The sequence below is a fragment of the Saccopteryx bilineata genome, chromosome 3, assembly GCF_036850765.1.
Source record: "Saccopteryx bilineata isolate mSacBil1 chromosome 3, mSacBil1_pri_phased_curated, whole genome shotgun sequence".
Taxonomy (NCBI): domain Eukaryota; kingdom Metazoa; phylum Chordata; class Mammalia; order Chiroptera; family Emballonuridae; genus Saccopteryx; species Saccopteryx bilineata.
Window position 1 is genome coordinate 267519 of NC_089492.1, and position 20891 is coordinate 288409.

Consider the following 20891-nt stretch of genomic DNA (forward strand, 5'->3'; position numbering starts at 1 on the left):
AATCAATAAATTAAAAATAAAAAATCAACTTTGCTAAACAAACAAGCAAGCTAAACTGGTGGAGGCGCATTGTACTGAGTCTGCCTGGGACCCTGACATCCCAGTTTTGAAACCCTGAAGTCGCTGACTTGAACACAGGGTGATTGGCTTGAATTTGAGATCACTGACTTGATCCCAAGGTCGCTAGCTGAGCTCAGAGGTTGCTAGCTTGAGCCCAAAGGTCGCTGTCTTGAGCAAGGGGTCACTGGCTCAGCTGAAACCCCCAGTCAAGACACATGAGAAGGAATCACTGAACATCTGGAAAGTGCTGCAACTACAAGTTGCTGCTTCTCATCTCTCTCCCTTCCTGTCTATCTCTTGCAAAAACAAACAAATCTATGTTTCATTTTCAATTGTCTGCTAGCAATGCCATTACCACAGGCATAGAAAACCAGGGCATTTCATTTTCCTTTGAGATTTCCTTTATTTTAATATGGTATTTCTTTTTTTTTTTTTTTTAATTTTTTTTTAAAAAATTTTATTCATTTTAGAGAGGAGAGAGAAAGGGAGAGAGAGAGAGGGAGAGAGGGAGAGAGAGAGGAGAGAGAGACAGAGATAGAAGGTGGGGAGGAGCTGGAAGCATCAACTCCCATATGTGCCTTGACCAGGCAAGCCCAGGGTTTCGAGCCGGCGACCTCAGCATTTCCAGGTTGACGCTTTATCCACTGCACCACCACAGGTCAGGCTAATATGGTATTTCAAGTAATGAGCTTTTCAAACTGAGAGGTGCACATTTTCTCATCTTACATATATGTATTTTATATTTCATATCAAAAACTTCAAATATTGGCCCTGGCCGGTTGGCTCAGTGGTAGAGTGTTGGCCTGGTGTGCGGGAGTCCAGGGTTCGATTCCCGGCCAGGGCACACAGGAGAAATGCCCATCTGCTTCTCCACTCAACCTCCTCTCCTTCTTCTCTGTCTCTCTCTCTTCCCCTCCCGCAGTCAAGTCTCCATTGGAGCAAAGTTTGCCCAGGCGCTGAGGATGGCTCTGTGGCCTCTGCCTCAGGCGCTAGAATGGCTCTGATTGCAGCAGAGCGATGCCCCAGATGGGCAGAGCATCGCCCCCTGGTGGGCATGCTGGGTGGATCCCGGTCGGGCACATGTGGGAGTCTGTCTGACTGCCTCCCCGTTTCCAACTTCAGAAAAATAAAAAATAAAAATAAAAAAAAAATTGAAATATTTACATAAAATTATTATCGCTTGTTTCTGGAAGAGAAAACTGTGGGTGAGCCCTTGCTCAGCTGGGCCTACCTAATGGTCTGAGCCCTTGACCAGTGGGGAAGTAGCCCTCAGATTTTGGTCTTGGAGAGGGGACCCTGCTCTGTGACCCTTTGCATCTCCATATCAATTTTTAAAATCAGTTTGTCAAAAAAAAAATGTCTGCCTTTTGATCAAGGTTGCATTAAATTAATTTGGGAGAAATTGTTTCTTTACTATCTGACAATTCCAATCCATGAACTTGTTCTCTCTCTTATCTAAATCTTTAATGTCACGCAGTAAGGAGCTATGATTTTCTGAGGAAAATTTGGTTAGATTTATTCCTTGGTATTGGATATTTTTTCCACGCTAATGTAGATGGTCTTTTCCCTCTCACCCTCCCTCCCTCTTTTGTGCGTGTATGTTCTGTATATTACTTTCATTTCTCTTTTATATTATAGCCAGGGGAAAATATCATTTTCTCTCCAGAAATATTTTTTATTTTGAAAAATAACTTACATGCAATCACCCCACTTGTAACCTGTAGCACTTACTGAATTTTCATGAATTGGACCCAGACACATAACTACCAAATAAGAAACAAAATGTTATCAGCAGCACAGAAGCCCCCTTTCTGCACCTCTCGTCATGGCTTCCCCCAGGGTAACCACTAAGTTTTGCTTGGTTTTGAACTAATATGAACTGAATTGTTTTTCCCCTCAGAATTACCTGTGTAAGAGGCGGGTATGCTATCGTGTGCCACGTTGTCTTGGTGGGTCACTGTGCCACCACAAAGTCATGTATCCCACTGCTATTCCCTCTTCGGGCTTAAGTGATCTCTTTTCATTGTAGTTTTCTAGTTATTTATAACTGTTTGTATACATAGACATGTCACTAACGCTTTAATTTTTTTGTTAAGCAAACTCTATAAACTATGACTGGTTCTGATCTCCTATGCATGGTGGTTTGGTTTCTTCCTTTCTACTCTTTTTCCACGTTACTTCTCTGTGGTGTTGCTCTGGCTGGGGAGTACTGAGTAGGAGGCGCTGGCAGTCTATCCAGCTCAGGTGGGACGTCCACACTCACCACCACCGAGGCTACACAGAGTGTGTTCTAGGTGTTTGGGAGATACTAGTCCCATGGTACACATCAAGGAAGTTTCCTTCTGGTTCTGGTTCTCTTAAGATTTTGGCTCTTTTTATTTTAAATCAGAAATGAATGTTGAATTTTATCAGAAATTCTTTCAGCATCTGTTGAGATGACCATATGATTTTTCTCCTCTTTTCTACAAATGTCATGAGTTACCCTGGCTGACTTTTCCAAGACACTGAGCTTGCAGCCCTGGAGTTATTGAACTTGCCTTCCCTGTTATATCTTACTGGCTTTGGCTTGTGGTGTTTTATTTAAGGTGTTTGCACCTATTGTTATGAGTGAGATTGACCTGAAGCTTTCCTTTCTCATACTGGTGGTGTCACGAGTTGGTATTGTAGTTGATAATCTCACAAAAGGAATTCAGGTGTTTATCATCACTGTCTGTTTTCTGGGTGTAACTAATAAAAAATAAAAGAGAAAAGGAACCATCACACAAGTACTTTGAGATGTTTTTACTCTGTATTGGCCATCTTTACTTCTGAAATCTTCGTCACCTGTATTAACCTTTTGCATAATGCTTTATAGGGGCTTTTTTTTTGACACACCATGGATATTAACCTTGATGGATGGTTTTCTCCAATAATGCTTTTCTGCTTTTATGCAATAGGTTCTGAGATTGGGACCAAGAATGAACTGTCCATTCTAAACCAGAAATACTTTGAAAAAGTAAAAACCCCAGAACTGATATCAAGAAGTTTCCCGGGGTATAATTCGCAGGCACCTGAGTTGCAGGAAACTTGGGACCCTGAGAGTAAAGAAGTACAGTTGGGGGATTCTGTTGGGCATAATTTGAAGAAACTCCATCTTCACAAGAGAGTCTTTAAGAAAGAAACTGCCATGTACAGAGAAGAAAGAGCTGAGGAGTGCGGTGCATTTGATGGAAACCTGAATCTGAGTCAGAGTGCTGTTAGGCTTCAAAGAAATAAAACAGGACAGAAAGCCTTTATATGTGATATATGCAGCAAAACCTTCCGATACAATTCAGATCTAAGTAGACATCGGAGAAGTCACACAGGGGAAAAACCTTATAAGTGTGGTCAGTGTGGGCGAGGCTTTGCCCTCAGCTCAGGCCTTATTCTGCACCATCAGATTCACACTGGAAGCAAACCATTTAAATGTAATGAATGTGGGAAGACTTTCCGTCTCAATTCACACCTACTTCTCCATCAGAGAATTCATACTGGAGAAAAACCTTTCCGGTGTAATGAGTGTGGGAAGGCCTTCAGTCGAAGCTCATCTCTCATTCAGCATCGTATCATTCACACAGGAGAGAAACCGTACAAGTGTAATGAATGTGGAAAAGGTTTTAGCCAGAGCCCACAGTTAACACAGCACCAGAGAATCCACACCGGTGAGAGGCCACATGGATGTGATCAGTGTGGGAAGGCCTTCAGTCGAAGTTCAAGCCTTATTCAGCATCAGAGGATCCACACTGGAGAGAAGCCCCATGTGTGTGACCAGTGCGGGAAGGCCTTCAGTCAGAGCTCAAGCCTGTTTCTTCATCACCGGGTGCACACGGGAGAGAAGCCCTATGTTTGCAATGAGTGCGGCAAAGCCTTCGGTTTTAACTCTCACCTCACTGAACATGTAAGGATCCACACAGGAGAGAAGCCCTATATTTGTAATGAGTGTGGTAAAGCCTTTAGCCGGAGTTCAACCCTTGTTCAGCATCGAAGAGTTCACACCGGGGAGAAACCTTATCAGTGCATTGAATGTGGGAAAGCCTTCAGTCAGAGCTCACAACTTGCCCTTCACCGTAGAGTTCATACTGGAGAGAAACCCTATGAATGTAGTGATTGTGGGAAATCCTTCAGCCGGAGGTCAACCCTTACTCAGCATCAGAGGGTCCATACTGGAGGGCCCCCCCGGGCATGCCGAAGGTGTGGTCCAGCCTTTGTTCCTGGCTCCACCCTTAAGCCTCATGGACAGATGCACACTGGAGAGAAACGCTCTGTGTGTGATGGACGTAGCAGAGCCTTCAGCCACAGCACAGACCTCGTTCTGCATTGGACAATTCACAAGCGTTTCATGTTTTCAGAATCAGTTGCTGTGTAGCTTTTTGAAGCTAGCATCTTTCATTCACCAAATACTGCAGATTCATTGTGATGTTGTGTGTGCTAACAGTTCCTTCTTTTTTACTGCCAACTAGCATCTGTTGTACGGATGTGGCCATTTGTTGATATGTTCCCCACTGAAGGGTCCTTGGGCTGCTCTGTCTGGGGAAAGTGTGAATAAAGCGACTGGAAGTATTTACAACCGGCTGTTTTGTGGATGTAACTTCTCCATTCTCTTGAGTCACAGATACTAGTGGGATGTGAGGCTACATGGTAAACTTGTGTTGGTCTTGTTAAGGAGCTGCCAGACTGCTTTTTGCATCCTCCCGGGTAATGTATGAGTTTAGTTGACTTGAATCCTCATCAGTTCTTTTTTTTTTTTTTTTTTCGTTCTTTTTATTCTAACCATCTTAGTAGGGACATCATGGTATCTATCATTTTGAATTTCCTAGTTTATTGTGATTTCAGCAATATGCTTCTATTTAAAGAGTTTCACTGGGAAGTTTGAGAAACACTGGACCAGTTCATCTCTGTGGTGGGAGCACCCTACCATCCTGACTCAGGTCTGAGATTGCCTGGAGGACTCTTTTGTCTAATCCACTCTTCATTCCCTCCAGGCTAACTCAGATATGACCCCTTCAAGCCCCTTCCTCAATTAATCTCTGCTCCTCCCCTTCCCGTGTTGTCCTAGGAGATTTGGGATCACTTCCACATTTGGTTTAACATTTGTCTTGGGGTTTACGTGACTTACTGCACCTGCACATGCTCTTCCTCTCCCATCAACATTAAAATTCTGAAGCCCAGAACCTCTTCCAAGTGCAGGCTTGGCCAGCCTCAGTGTGGTCTTTGTGGAAGGGTCTGCAGACCTGGTCTTTTCTTCTGTGTTGGGCTTACGCTGTGGCCTTTCCCTTCATCTCTAAAATGGGGCTAGCCTGACCTGTGGTGGCGCAGTGGATAGAGCCTCAAACTGGAGCACTGGGCTCACTGGTTTGAAACCCCAGGCTTTGCCCGGTCAAGGCACATATGAGAAGAAATCAACCATGAGCTGATGCTTCTTGCTGCTCTCTTTCTCTCTAAAATCAATACATAAAGTCTTTTATCCTATTTCTATTTTATTTTTTATTAAATTCATTGGGGTGACCTTGGTTAATAAAATTAAATAGGTTTCGGGTGTACAATTCTGTGATACATCATCTGCATGGTGTATTGTGTGTTCACCACCCCAAGTCAAGTCCCCTCCCATCATCATTTATTCCCTTTACTCTCTCCTACCTCCTCCCACCCCCTAAAATTTTTAAAAATAAAATGGAGATAAAAATACCTGTTCTACATAGTGTATGTCCTTCAGAAAAAGTCAGTTTCCCACCCTTGTGCCCCACAACACAACCTTCATATCCACCCGGCATCACAGCTCACGCTTTCTTTCTCTCTGCCTCGCCTTCCGACAGTACGTCTGGGCTCTGTGCTGTCAGAGATTTTTCTTAGGCACCATTCTGTCTCCAGCACATGCTACAGATAAGTGCTACCGACATACTTGGGAAGGAAGACAGGAAGAAACGAGAGAGGAAAAGAAGGAGGAAGAAAGAAAAACTCAGGAGAGCACCTTGTCAGTCAAAGGCAGTACACGAAAGTGGAGCCCTGAGGAATTTGCTTGTGTTCTGTCCATGGAGCACGTGGGTGAATGCTGCCAACAGGCACAGCTCGTCATTTCAGGTCCTGAGAGAGAACAGTGCAGAATGGAGACCTCAGACCTCTGCAAGCTGATGGCAAAGCAGAGCAAAACAGCTCCGGTTTGCTTTATTATATAGGCATATGCAGATTATGAAGTCTCTGATACAAAGTCGCACATCTGAGGCAAAAACAGGAATTCTCTTAAGGTATAACCAGGAATCCCCTCACCAAGCATAAGAGAAACCAACATCAGAACAAACAAAGAGTGAGAGGAAGGGCATGTAAATTGCCTCTAGCAACCTCAAACAAGTGGGGATGGGACTAGTAGAAACACTCCAGTGTCACATGGAGGTGAGGGGAAACAGCATTTAGCAACTTAAGCAAGCAAGTAAGGTGGGGGATTGGGCAGACTGTTTACTGCCACCCCCACACTTATGTCCCCCAAAAATCTAAACCGCAAGGACCCTGCCGGCTTGCTGGTCCCAACAGGTGAATTGTAGCCCTTTTGTTCCTAAGCTCTTGGAGATTGTAAAGCCAGTAGCCATGGCCACCATCACAACCGCCTGGCCCATGCAGGTTCACATGTGATTCGAACAGACGGTAATGAAACAACAGAGCCAAGAACTGGTGGGCCATTAGCTTTAATCCTAGCTTGCACCCGGCGGGCAAGAAATACACACAGTGGGGAAACACTTCCCTTTCCATTCAGGGCTCCCAAAGCCACAGACTTATCCGAGTGGGTTCCACCTCACCAGGGGATGGACTGCCTCAGGAACGAAAAACATGACCTGTATGTTTTCAGAAGGGATGGTGAAGGGCCCAGTGGCTGGGCCTATGAGTTTTATTGATTTAAGAGAGAAAGACATCGATTTCTTCCACTTATTCATGCTGCCGCTGATTAATTCTTGTATGTGCCCTGACACCATGGTGCATCAGAGTGACACTCTAGTCAACTGAGCCTCCTGGCCAGGGCCTGGGACCCTTGAGTTTTGTTTCGAGTTTTAGTATCATCTGGGAGGCTGAACTACAGAGGCCTGAGAAATTCTGATGGTCACTTTGGAGAACGGGAGACATCCTTCTGGAGAAAATCACAGATTATCACAAAGCTCTCGTTTTACATTTAAAGTGAAGCCAGGCAGCCTGGTTGTATGATGTTTCCGCAATCATGACCAGTCAGAGTTTGGGGGTTTTCTCAAGTGGGTACAATAGACAGAGAGTTGGAAACCGGAGCAAAAACCATCGTCTATTTGTATGGAAAAAATGAGAGGCTGGGCCACAGGGGAGGGACAAACTGCAGGACAGGATGGGAATTCAACCCAGGGCTTTTGAAGTTGAACTGTTAGCTCTTTGCAGTTTCTGTGATGACAGGATCCAGGGTGTGGCCACAGGCTGAGCGCTGTGGGCTTCAGTGTTGTGTTATTGGAGAGATTCAGCTTCCATGTGTTGTAAGGTACCAAAAAGCTGAACATTGATATTGATATTCTGGGAGGAAAGGTCAGGCTCTCCTCTCCTGTAGCTCCTTTAGGGAGAGGAGGAGAAGAATGTAGAAGTTTCTGACTTGCAAGAACAATAGGTCATTCAGTTTTAATTCTAACAAATCTTTTATTTCTTTTAATTTTTATTTTATTTATTCATTTTAGAGAGGAGAGAGACAGAGAGAGAGAGAGAGAGAAGAGAGAGAGACAGGGGGGAGGAGCTGCAAGCATCAACTCCCATATGTGCCCTGACCAGGCAAGCCCAGGGTTTCGAACCGGCGACCTCAGCATTTCCAGGTCGACGCTTTATCCACTGCGCCACCACAGGCCAGGCTCAGTTTTAATTCTAAAATAAAGGTTAACCTAGAAACTTCTCTTTCAATAGGAGGCAGAATTTACATACCACCTTGCACTGATTGTAGTTCCTCCCCCTTCCTGGAATCTTGAGAGTAAAATACCTCTAGGCTAGTGAGGGAAGATGAACCCTGAAAGATTTGTAAACATCTTTGATTGTGTTACCTTGAAAGTCTTAACGTTTCTGTGTATCCCCTAAACAAATGTTGCCAGCTCCTGCCATCATGTCATGCTCTCCGCTGCCCGCGAGTGAGCGAGGGTATATAAACAGCCCCTGAACTATTTTTGGGTCTGCACAATTTGGGCCTGATGCCCCGTGTCAGCCATACGCAGGTGGCATATTTAATCTCTAATAAAACTCTTCAAAATTCATCTGGACTGTCTCTTCGTGAACTCGATGAAATGAGGTACAGTGCCTTTCAGAATCTGTGGTGCAGTACTTTATAACACATGTCCCTAGAACTGGATATCAAATACATCGTCTAGAAATGAACACAGGAATAATTTTCAAAGCTTGAAGAACAGGCTAAAGATTAGTAAGTGCTGAAGACAGTAAAGATGAAGGTGAACAATTACCAAGAGTTAAGATGACAGAGCAAGAAGACAAAATGATAGACACAGAGGAGACAAACTTATCCAAATAATCTAGTAAATTACAGGTGTAGCCTGATTGGTGGTGGCACAGTGGATGGAGCGTCCACCTGGTTCAGTGAGGTCCCAGGTTCAAAATCTCAAGGTCGTCAGCTTCAGCATGGGCTCATCCAGCTGGAGCACAGGATCATCTTATCAACATGATCCCATGCTCTCTGGCTGGAAGCCCAAGGTCGCTGGCTTGAGCAACAACCCCCAGCCAAGGCACTTTTGAGAAGCAAACAAAGAACAACTAAAGAGCCACAACTATGAGTTGATGCTTCTCACTTCTCTCTTCCTGTCTCTCAAATATACAGTGTGTCTGTAAAGTCATGGTGCACTTTTGACCGGTCACAGGAAAGCAACAAAAGGCGATAGAAATGTGAAATCTGCACCAAATAAAAGGAAAACTCTCCCAGTTTCATACCTATTCAGTGCAGTGTGATGTGGGCTCACGCACAGATTTTTTAGGACTTTATTTATTTTTAAAAATTTTTTTATTTATTCATTTTAGAGAGGAGAGGGAGAGACAGGAGAGAGAGAGAGAGAGAAGGGGGGAGGAGCAGGAAGCATCAACTCCCATATGTGCCTTGACCAGGCAAGCCCAGGGTTTCAAACCAGCGACTTTAGCATTTCCAGGTAGACGCTTTATCCACTGCGCCACCACAGGTCAGGCTCACGCACAGATTTTTTAGGACTCCTTAGGTAGCTATCCCGTATAGCCTCTACAGACTTGTCACTGACTGATGGCCTACCAGAACGGGTTTCTCCACCAAACTGCCGGTTTCCTTCAACTGCTTATCCCACCGAGAAATGTTATTCCTATGTGGTGGTGCTTCGTATAAACACGCCGACATTCATGTTGCACTTTGGTCACGGATTTGAATTGAGCAAGCCACAGAACACACTGAACTTTCCTCTGTACTGTCCACATCTTGACTGTCATGGCCGTGGGCTGCTCCACTGTATACACGGTGGTACGTCATCATCTGCACATGCGCACATGCTGCCACATCATCCTACAGAAACTGGGAGTGTTTTCCTTTTATTTGGTGCAGATTTCACATTTCTATCGTCTTTTGTTGCTTTCCTATGATCAGTCAAAAGTGCACCATGACTTTACGGACACACTGTCTGTGTGTGTGTGTGTGCATGTTACAGGTGTAAAACAAACAATTTTAACTTTCAGGGCTAAAAGCCTTTTTATTTCATTTTATTTTTTAAAAGGATTTTTAATTTGAGAGAGAAAAGAAGGGGGAAAGAGAAATATCAGTACGTTTCTGTATTTGTCCAATTCATTATTGTAAAGCCAGTTGCCACGGTCACCATCACAACTGCCTGGCCCATGCAGGTTCGCATTGGATTCGGACAGATGGTAATGAAACAACAGAGCCACAAACTGGTGGGCCATTAGCTTTAATCCTAGCTTGCACCCAGTGGGCAAGTAAAAACACACACTGGGCTCCAAAACCCACTCATTCAGCACTCACAAAGCTACTGACTTATCTGAGTTTCTTAGAATCAAAGGTTTCTAGCTCACCAGCCTCATTCTCCTTTGTCCCCATCTCCTTCTCTCTGCACAAACTGGCTTGTCTTTCAGCAGTCCACCATCTTGGCTGCCTCTCCTTGCCTCCACATGGCCTTCCTCTGCTCTCCTCTTTAATGCTAATCTCAGGAACTGAGTGAGAGCAAGCTCCTGGTCTGTCCCACTTTATAGTGTAGAAATCAAAACCTTTAATCCAATATACAAACAAGGAAGTCTCTGATACAAAGTCACTTATCTGAGGCATAATGGGATTCCTCATGAGAGTGCACTACCCACATCAAAAAGGGTGGGAAAGGCTTATTCCTAAAACCAAGCCCCAGGCTACAAGGATCCTGCCTGCCCACCACCTGCCCCAAACACACATTAGTACAATCACGCCCATCCCAAGCAATCACCTGGGTGACAGGCTTCCATGTGGGCAGCGCCATCTTTAACAAAGCGAGCATAATATATTTTATCTGCCTGACAGTTATGTATGAGCCAGCATGGAATTGGCAACCTTCTTACAAGAGGACGCTCTAACCAACATAGGTATCAGGCCAGGGCTGGAAGCCTTTTTAAAAGAAAGGGTGTGTTGCCCTGGCTGGAGCACTCTTCATTGGAGCATCATCCCACAGAGCAGAGGGGGCTGGTTGGATCCTTGGTCCGAGCACATACAGAAACGGATGTTTCTTGTCTCCCTTTCCCTTTCTCTCTCTAGAATCAGTAATGAAAATAAAAATAACCAGAAAAAGGCAGTAACAACAAAAAAAGGGTTTACTGAGCCATTTCTATCAAGAAAAAGGAGACTGGGGTCTGGCCTGTGGTGGAGCAGTGGATCAAGCTGAGGTCTCTGGCTCAAAACCAGGGCTTGCCTGGTCAAGGCACATGTGGGAGTTGATGCTTCCTGCTCCTCCCCCTTTCTCTAAAAGTAAATAAATAAAAATAATTTTTAAAAAAGGAGACTGGGTTCTGGGGCAGGAGTCTAACACCTTCCCCCACCCCCACCCCCCAAAAAAGCTCCCAGTGGAAAGCAGGTTTCAGGTTTCGAAGTCCTAGAGCTGACGAGCTTTTTTATGTTTATTTTTTATTTGATTGATTTGAGAGAGATTGCCACGTGGTTGTGCCCTGTCGCTTCCCATATATGCCCTGACCGAGGTCACGCCGCAACCTTGGCAGACACGAAGTGGGGGCCGGGATAGAGTCGTTTGGGAAGACTCGACACGTGCTGCAGACAGGGGTGGGGAAGGTGAGGACCGGCTCCGGGACAGGCGGGGCGCCGAGGGGCGCTGGCGCCCGGGTCCGGGAAGCGCACGTAGCCGCAGGGCAGGGTCTCTGGAAACCACCGCGGGACCGGCCGCCTGGCGCTCACCCCGCCCCCGGCCCCGGCCGCTGGAACTTCACGTGGGACAGCTCGGACCGGAACCGGCCTGCGGACCGCGGTGTGGACTCGGGATCCGCGCCCCGCCCCCACAGGCCGGCCTTGTGGGCGGGGCCGCCGCGCCCGCGCTCTCGGCTCCCGGCATGCCGCGCGCCCGCGCCCGCCTGGCGGCGCCCCCTGGCGGCGGGCGCAGGGCGGCGCGGGGGCGGGGCCGGAGGCGGGGGGTTGCGCTGGTGACGGGAGGACGCGCGGCCGCGGCGCAGTGGGCCGGTGGCGGCGGCGGCGGCGGCGGACGCGGACCGGGCGGCGGCGGCGGCCACGGGAGAGCCGCGGGCAGCGGAGGCGCGGCGCGCGGGCCGGGATGAGCGGCTGTGGCGGCGCGGCCCGCGCGCAGCGGGCTGGTGAGAGCGCGGGCGGTGGGAGGTGCGGGTCGGGAAGATGGCGGAGAGGCCGGCGCTGCGGCCCCCACCCGGCCGCGCGAGGATTCGGGCCCGCGGCGAGGCGACCGAGGGGACGGGCGGGACCGTGCGGGACGCGGGCGGGGCGTGGCGCGGCGGGGGCGCGCGGGAGGCGCGGGGCCCGGGCCGCGCGGGACGGGCTGTGCGGTGGGCGTGAGTGGGCGTGAGTGTACCTGGCCCGGGGTGGGCGTGAGTTCGCCGCGGGGCCTGAGCTCGGGGCGAGGGCCGGGCGGACCGGCTTTGTCCGCTGGCGGACGCGTGTGTGCGGGGTCGGTGCCGCCGCCGGGTCCCCGCCACCGGCCTCTGCAGCCAGGCGGGCCGGGACGGTCCACCTTTCTCCCGGGCGCCCTCCGGAGTTGCTTCTCGGTGGCGGGAGTGGTGCGGGCGGAGGCCCGCGAGCAGGGCAGGCCGTGGGCGTGTGGGGGGGTCAGGACGTCTTACATCTTAATCCTGCGGCCAGCTGCGAGGCCGCGGCAACTGTGGGTGTGTTCGTGCTGCTCCCACCGGCAGCTGCTGTGGGCGCTGCGCCGCCTTCACCAGCAAAAATGCGGCGCCCCCCCTTCAGTGTTGTGGTGGAACCAAACCTCCAGTGACCTTTGCAGAAACCTACCGTTGCAGGGCTCGTGTTCCTCCCGGGGTGCAGACAATAGGAGATCTGTCTTTGAAGCCATTGGGGGGAACTGAAACCTGTGTGTCCTGGGTGCCTCTGCAAACAGCAGGTGGTTCCCGGTCAGCAGCTCCCCATCCATTCACAATGAGCAAGGTGTGTGTCTCCACGCGGGGGGAAGGGGAGGGAGATTGGATAGGAGGTGTGACTGTAAAGCGAGGAGACTCCTTCCATAAAGCGTCCAGGTGGACTCGTTGACCCGCAGACGCTTGCTGGGTGAAGGAACAGAGGCCAGCCGGTCGGTCTCCCCGACTGCACTTTGTCTAGTCAGCTATCTTGCCAAGAGGCTGAGAAGAGTGGAGGACAGGGCGGGTTCTGGAGCCAGACTGCCTGCCTGCCTTTGAGTCGTGACTCTTCTATTTACTGCCTTTGCACTCAGTGCCTTTGTTCCCTCATCTGTAAAATGGGAGCATCAGTCGTGTTGGCCTCCTAGGGTGGTGGTGAGGACTCACTGAATCAAGACTGTAAAATGCTTTGTGCCTGGTACATTGTAAGTGTTCAAAAAGTTAGGATGTCATTTATGTTAAGATGTGGTTCCCAGGTGTGTGTGTGTGTGTGTGTGTGTGTGTGTGCGCGCGCGCGCGTGCGCGCGCGCCGTGGTCCCCTCTAGTATCCTCCTAATTTATGTTAACTTCTAGTCTGTGGATCACTTCTCTTACATAGGCAAGGTGGGGCCATACTTGGAGAAACAAACCTTTATGAAGGTACACGAGGAATAAATCTCATGTACTTGGCTTAATTATTATGTAGAATGGTTTATAAAAATATTTGTAGGGGAAAAAAAAGCTTCTGGTGAACCACTGAAATACTCTAGTTCTTACTGGCCTTGGGAGTTGGTAGGATTGTTGAAGACAGAAATGAGATTTAGAGCAGCTCTTTGGCAATTCTCTGTTAAACTTGGATTTATTTATCAGAGCTGTAACATTTTGTCTTGCTAAAATGTTGGAAGAAATTAGACTTAATTTGCTTCAGAAGGAAGTGGAAAATTCCCCATGTTTCCCAAATAGGTGATTCTCTGTCTCAAGTTTAGGGAAAGTATCTCAGATTTACCCTAGATGACTATATCTCATCTCCTTTATCAGTATGTTACTAAGACTTGGGGAAAACCTTCCACTTTAAGTAGAGTCTGTTGGCATTTGTAGGGTTTAGGTGAGAATGTTTAATGTTCAGAACAAATGGTAATGAAACTGCTTTTGTGAGCACATTTAAAAATATCTCAAGATAGATTTTAAAATGTGCATCCCAGCCTTCTCTTGCATGTGTGCTAGGGTGGACTGTGTGTGGATGATTTATTGTTTGTTTGTTTATTTGTTTATTTATTTATTTATTTATTTAGAGAGAGAGAGAGAGAAGGAAGAGAGAGATGAGAACGCATAGTTGCTTCACTTTAGTTGTTCATTGATTGCTTCTCATACATGCCTTGACTGGGGGCTTGAGCTGAGCCCGTGACCCCTTTGCTCAAGCCAGCGATCTTGGAGTTTTGACCTAGGGACCTCAGCGTTCCGGGGCAACGCTCTATCCACTGTGCCACCATTGGTCAGGTCTTTGAGCAATTGACTAGCAGCCAATACAGTATTTTGTTAGGTTTCTTCCAGATTCTTTTGTGTTTGTGGAAAAAAAATGTCTGAGTAATATGTTCTCAAATTGAGAAATCTAGTTTTACTAGCAAAACCCTTTTGCTGTGCCTTTTCACTGACCTGTGGTCATTGGGGTCATTTGTGAGGGTCTTACACACTCTCTCTTTTTTTTAATTTATTCATTTGAGAGAGGAGAGGGAGAGAGAGAGGAGAGAGAAGGGGGGAGGAACTAGAAGCATCAATTCCCATATGTGCTTTGACCAGGCAAGCCCAGGGTTTCGAACCGGTGACCTCAGCATTTCCAGGTCAATGCTTTATCCACTGCGCCACCACAGGTGAGGCCACACTCTCTCAAAGCTAGCTGTGTGAGTGTCCTGTTTCAGAAGCTCAGCCCTGTGCACAGCCTCATGCGCAGCGCAGGGCCTGGCGCTGCTGCGGGCAGAACTGAACTGGATTGTCTGCCTGCGTCCAGGTTCCTTCTCCTGTTACCTTTCCTGCTCCCTGAGGTAAAGCCCACACCCTCAGTTATTGGCCTTCTCTGCCGCCTCCTGTACTTGCCTTGCTGTGTCTTCCGTCAGCCTTGGGAACTTGTCTCTGATGTTATCTTGCAGCTCCGCCCTGCTCCTTGAGGTCATGTCTGACCCTGACTCCCATCCTCTGGCCACACTGTTCCAGGGGCTGAGATGGACCTTCTTACGTGGACCTACAGCGTGGCTCAGTCCTGCTTCTGCCATGCTTCATCTGAGGCTCTTTCTGAGGCAGACGTTTTACAGGGGTTTGTATGTCCCTGAAACTTGACTTTCTCAGCAGTGCCTGCCATCTTGTTCAGTACCTCAAAATGTGATGGTGACATAAATGAATTTTATCATCATATGTCTGAGAATTCTGATAATAGGAGTTCCATCCCCCTTACTTGTTACTAAACTCAGAAACTCATACTGGTCTTTGACACAGTTTTGTGTTGTGAAAAGAACTTATTGGTCCTATCAGGTAATTATTATTATGCTTTATCAGGTGGAATTCTTCTTGGTTCAGCATTTGGTATGGATTTTTGTTACTTTCTTTGAAGTCTTTGGGAAAACCATACTGTTCAGTATTGGGAATTTTTCTCAATATTTTATAATGATTCCTAAGTATCATTAATTCAGTACTTTTTTTCCTTCTTAGCAAGGAAGAAAGAGAGACAAGGACAGACAGACAGGAAAGGAAAGAGATGAGAAGCAGCTACTCATAGTTGCAGCACCTTGGTTGTTCATTGATTGCTTTCTCATATGTGCCTTGACTGTGGGCTTTCAGCAGACCGAGTGACCCCTCTCTTGAGCCAGCAACCTTGGACTCAAGCCAGCAACCATAGGGTCATGTCTGTGATCCTACACTCTAGGCCAGTACCTTTTTTGGGCCACGGACCAGTTTAATGTCAGAAAATATTTTCACGGGTGGGATGGATAAATGTATCACATGACCGAGACAGGCGTCAAGAGTGAGTCTTAGACTGATGTAACAGAGGGAATCTGGTCATTTTTAAAAAATAAAACATTGTTCAAACTTAAATATAAATAAAACGGAAATAATGTAAGTTATTTATTCTTTCTCTGCAGACCAGTACCAAATGGCCCATGGACTGGTACTGGTCCGCGGCCCAGGGTTTGGGGACCACTGCTCTAGGCAACCCCATGCTTAAGCTGGTGAGCCTACGCTCAAACTGGTGACCTCAGGGATTTGAACCTGAGTCCTTCACTGCCCTACCACCTGGTCAGGCAGTACTTTTTTTTTTTTCTTTACAGAGACAGAGAGTCAGAGAGAGGGATAGATAGGGACAGACAGACGGGAACGGAGAGATGAGAGGCATCAATCATTAGTTTTTCATTGCAACACCTTAGTTGTTCATTGGTTGCTTTCTCATACATGCCCTGACCACAGGCCTTTAGCAGACCAAGTAACCCCTTGCTGGAGCCAGTGACCTTGGGTCCAAGCTGATGAGCTTTGCTCAAACCAGATGAGCCCGCACTCAAGCTGGTAACCTCGGGGTCTCAAACCTGGGTCCTCTGCATCCCAGTCCGTTGCTCTATCCACTGCGCCACCGTCTGGTCAGGCACTTTTTTTTTTTTTAAAGATTTTTTTTTTACTTACTGGTTTTACAGAGAGAGGGGTATGGGGAACAAGAAGTAGCAACTTATAGTTGCTTTGAAGTAGTTATTCATTGGTTGCTTATTGTATGTTCCTTGACCGGGCAAGCCCAGGGTTTCGAACCTGCGACTTCAGCATTTCAGGTCTACTCTCTTGCCACTGTGCCACCACAGGCCAGGCTCAGTATTTTTTTTTAGTACTTTTTTTTTTTTAAGAGAGAGAGGAGAGGGGGAGAAAGGAAGGAGGAGTGGGAAGCATCAACTCGTACTAGTAGTTGCTTTTTGTATGTGTAATGTGCCTTGACGAGGCAAGTGCAGAGTTTCAAACCAGTGAACCTGTTGACACCTTACGCAGTGTACCGCCACAAGTCAGGAAGGCTCAGTACTTTCTAAATGAACATCTAATCTGTACTTAATTAGTTGTGTGTACATTGTAGTGCCATAGACATTAGGCACACTGTTCTTTGAAGGAGCTTGAAAAGGAAAGTGTTAAAGCTATGAGCCCTTCAAACAGTGCTCCCGACCAGGGTCTGTATTCTCCAGCCACTGGCAGGCCCCCTGCCTGTCCTTTTTTTTTTTTTTCTTCCAGAGGCAGAGTCAGAGGGATAGACAGGGACAGAGAGATAGGAACGGAGAGAGATGAGAAGCATCAATCATCAATTCTTCCTTGCGGTTCCTTAGTTGTTCATTGATTGATTTCTCATATGTGCCTTGACCGGGGGGGGGGGGGGGGGGGGCGCTACAGCAGACCAAGTGACCCCTTACTCAAGCCAGTGACCTTGGGTCCAAGCTGGTGAGCCTGTGCTCAAGCTGGCGACCTCGGGGTCTCGAACCTGGGTCCTTCGTATCCCAGTCGGACGCTCTATCCCAGGGGTCCCCAAACTACAGCCCCCTGAGGCCATTTATCCGGTCCCTGCTGCACTTCCGGAAGGGGCACCTCATTCATTATTGGTCAGTGAGAGGAGCACATTGACCATCTCATTAGCCAAAAGCAGGCCCATAGTTCCCATTGAAATAGTGGTCAGTTTGTTGATTTAAATTTACTTGTTCTTTATTTTAAATATTGTATTTGTTCCCGTTTTGTTTTTTTACTTTAAAATAAGATATGTGCAGTGTGCATAGGGGTTTGTTCATAGTTTTTTTTTATAGTCCGGCCCTCTGAACTGGCCCCCTGTGTAAAAAGTTTGGGGACCCTTGCTCTATCCACTGCTCCTATGTCTGGTCAGGCCCCCTGCCTGTCTTTATAAATAAAGTTTTATTGAAACACAGCCACCGCCTTCATTTTTGTGTTATCTGTGGCTGCTTTGGCAGAACTAACTAGTTGCAGCAGAGACTCTATGGCCCACAAAGCCTAAACTATACTGCTCACAAAAATTAGGGGTTATTTTATATCTTCATATTCATTGAAATATCCCCTAATTTTTGTGAGCAGTATATTTACTGTGTGGCCTGTTTACAGAAAAGGGCTCCAGAAGTTTAGGGGGGAAATGATTGGAGTGAGGGATTGTAGTGTTAGGGAAGGCTTGAAGGAAGGGATGGTGTTTGAGCTAAACCTTGTGCCGTTGGAGGTGAGTGGGGGAGAGGAGTTAGGACACTGCAGCAACACAGAGGAAGGTTTCAGGTTTGGGAGCAAAGGTAAGAAGTTGAGTTATGTGTGTGGCTTGTGGGGATGAGAAGGTTGGTAAGGAATAAGGGAATAAGGATTATAATGTGAATGTCTTTGAATCAGGTTGAAGGCTTTAAATTGTAGTTCTCTAGCTAATAGAGTCACTCAGGTCTGTGAGCAGAGGCAGTCCTGACAAAATGGTGTAGCAGCCCTTAATTGGCAGCAACATGTAGGGCAGATTGCAGAAGGAAGAGATCCGATTCAGGGAATTCATTGGACAGCTTTCTCTGGGGAAGGCGGGATAGCAATTACCCCAACATTTCATTTGCTTGCGGCCCTTTTCTGAGAGTCCATTCCTGGAGCTAGGACCGACCAGTCCTTGTTGGGATTTTGCTCTTCTCAGGGCAGAGAGTGACAGAAACTGTGTCTCTTCAAGCTTCAGCTGACAGCTCAGGTTCCATGGGCTAAAGCAGGTCACCTGTCCCATCCCACTAGAGGGAAGGGGTGGATGCTCTTTCCAGGGAGGGAGCGGGAAGTCCCACGGCCCGGGGCAGGACGGAGGGTGTACTGCCTTCTTGTAGGGAAGGGCTGAGCAGATACTTGGAGACAATACTGTGGACCCCTCCTCCCACCTTACCCCAGAGAAAACAAGCCTGCCCCTGTGCTCTGAGTGGTCTCCCAGGGTGAAGGTGCCACTCAGACTTCCCTGCTCAGCCTGGGGTACTGGAGCCAGCCTCCGTATGGGAAAGCCTGTCCGACCTCTCAGACCCTGCGTTCTTCACTCCTGGCCCTGGTGCTTTGGGGTTATAACCTGCCTGGCTGCTACCTGGAAGATTGACATCCCAGGTTCTCCCTCAGCTGCCACATCTTGTTGCTCTGGGTCTTGCTCAGTAGTTACCAAACCCATTGTTCCTGTGTCCCCAGGGCCACTGGCCCTGCAGGGGCTGTGCCTTGTCCCTTCTGCATTGTGGCTGTGCCTCCTGGGTGGGCTCCTTCCCCTCTGTCTTCCACAGGACTGTGCAGGGGGTGTGCACAGAGTAGTGGCTCTTACTGGGGCGATTTGTCTGAAGACAGTTGTGGTTGTCCTAGCTAGGAGGGGTGCCGCTGGCATCGACTTCTTAGGAGGGCCCCGTGGCCAGTGTGCCAGGCTGAGGAGTAGGCTCAGTATGTCCTGCAGGTTGTTCTCCGTGCTTCCAGGAATGTTCTCCAAGGCCCTGCGTGCCCTGACTCGTGCACTGCTCTCTAGTGACGCCAGCCAAGTGCCACTAAGCCAAGCCCTGCTCCATGTTCCCTCCTCCCCACAGAAAAAGCAAGGCTTAGGTGACCCCTTCAGCTCCTTTGACCCTCCCTGGGGCCAGTCCCAGCAGTAGCCCATCCTTGTCCCTCCCTGAGGAAAGTTCTCCTGCCTCGCAGGGCGCTCTGAGCAGGCCTGTGGTCACTACACAGCTACGAGATGTCTCCCCGCTACGGGGAAGTTCCTGAGGGCCACTGACATGTCTGTCTTCTCAGTCTCTCCTTGCAACATTTTTTGTGCACACTAATGTCGATTGAGACAGGTAAGCTTGAGCAGGAGTCACCCCAGAGAAGGGCTGACAGCAGCAGGAGCCATTCCTTTGTTCATGTTCCCCAAGCTTGCTGCTTCCAAGTTCCCAGGCCTCTTACTTTCATCTCTTTCCTCAGTATAAATGTTTTATTCTCATGGATACTTTTTTTTAAAGATTTTACTTATTCACTTTATTAATTTTTATTTTTTATTTTTTTATTTTTTTTATTTTTATTTTTTTTTTTAGAGAGGAGAGAGAGGGAGCGAGAGAGAGAGAAGGGGGGAGGAGCTGGAAGCATCAACTCCCATATGTGTCTTGACCAGGCAAGCCCAGGGTTTTGAACCGGCGACCTCAGCATTTCCAGGTCGATGCTTTATCCACTGCGCCACCACAGGTCAGGCCACTTATTCACTTTAGTAGAGGAGAGAGAGAGAAGGGGGAAGAGCAGGAAGCATCAACTCCCACATGTGCCTTGACCAGGCAAGCCCAGGGTTTTGAACTGGCGACCTCTGTTCCAGGTCGACGCAGGTCAGGCTTCTTGTGGATACTCTTTATTTTTACTCCCTAAAATGTTTTTAAATTTTTTGAATAGGCAATATATTCAGGGTTGGGAAGTAGAGTTCACAGTGTGACCTCCTTCTTGTCTCTGCCTCCGGGAGGCTGGTCCCCTGGAGCTACCCAGGGTATCTCCTTCTGAGATACTTTGTAACTGTGCAAGCAAATGTGGATGAAATGTATTCTTTTGTCATACCTTTTTTTTTTCCTCCAGAAATTCTTTGAACTTTGCCTTTTTAAACTATATTTGTGAAGTCATTCTGTATGGATACATTGTCCAGTTCATGCTTTTCCATGGCAGTGTCATGTTCCACTGTCTGGAGCTGCTGTAATATATCTGACCAGCCCCTGCCAGTGAATATCATATTTTTAAAAAATATATTTATTTTATTGCCTGACCAGGTGATGGTGCAGTGGATAGAGCATCTGACTGGGACGCAGAGAACCCAGGTTCAAGACCCTGAGGTCGCCAGCTTGAGTGTGGGCTTATCTGGTTTGAACAAAGCTCACCAGCTTGAGCCCAAGGTTGCTGGCTAGAGCAAGGGGTCACTCACTCTGCTGTAGACCCCGGTCAAGGCAGTTATGAGAAAGTAATCAATGAACAACTAAGGTGCTGCAACGAAGAATTAATGTTTCTCTTGCCTGACCGGGCGGTGGCGCAGTGGATAGAGCGTCAGACTGGGATGCAGAGGACCCAAGTTTGAGACCCCGAGGTCGCCAGCTTGAGCGTGGGCTCATCTGGTTTGAGCAAAAATTCACCAGCGTGGACCCAAGGTCGCTGGCTCAAGCAAGGGGTTGCTCAGTCTGCTGAAGGCCCATGGTCAAGGCACATATGAGAAAGCAATCAATGCGCAATGCACAACGAAAAACTAATGATTG

The 20891-nt window shown here is 47.8% G+C and overlaps 2 protein-coding genes across 7 annotated transcripts in view; both read left to right on the forward strand.

Moving 5' to 3' along the window:
* LOC136329356 (zinc finger protein 7-like) overlaps positions 1-4766 on the forward strand; it is a 34687-nt gene extending 29921 nt beyond the window's left edge. For 2 of the 3 annotated variants that reach the window (XM_066265379.1, XM_066265382.1), the window contains exon 5: positions 2997-4766. In XM_066265379.1, the coding sequence (XP_066121476.1) occupies positions 2997-4444 (1448 nt within the window). In that variant the 3' untranslated portion in view covers positions 4445-4766. The remainder of the gene's footprint in view (positions 1-2996) is intronic. The other variant, XM_066265383.1, reaches the window with a different exon arrangement.
* A 6943-nt stretch (positions 4767-11709) lies between these two features.
* Positions 11710-20891, forward strand: part of ARHGAP39 (Rho GTPase activating protein 39) — an 84763-nt gene continuing 75581 nt past the window's right edge. For all 4 annotated transcript variants that reach the window (XM_066265363.1, XM_066265367.1, XM_066265365.1 and 1 more), the window contains exon 1: positions 11710-11880. The gene's annotated coding sequence lies outside the window, so the exon portion shown is untranslated. The remainder of the gene's footprint in view (positions 11881-20891) is intronic.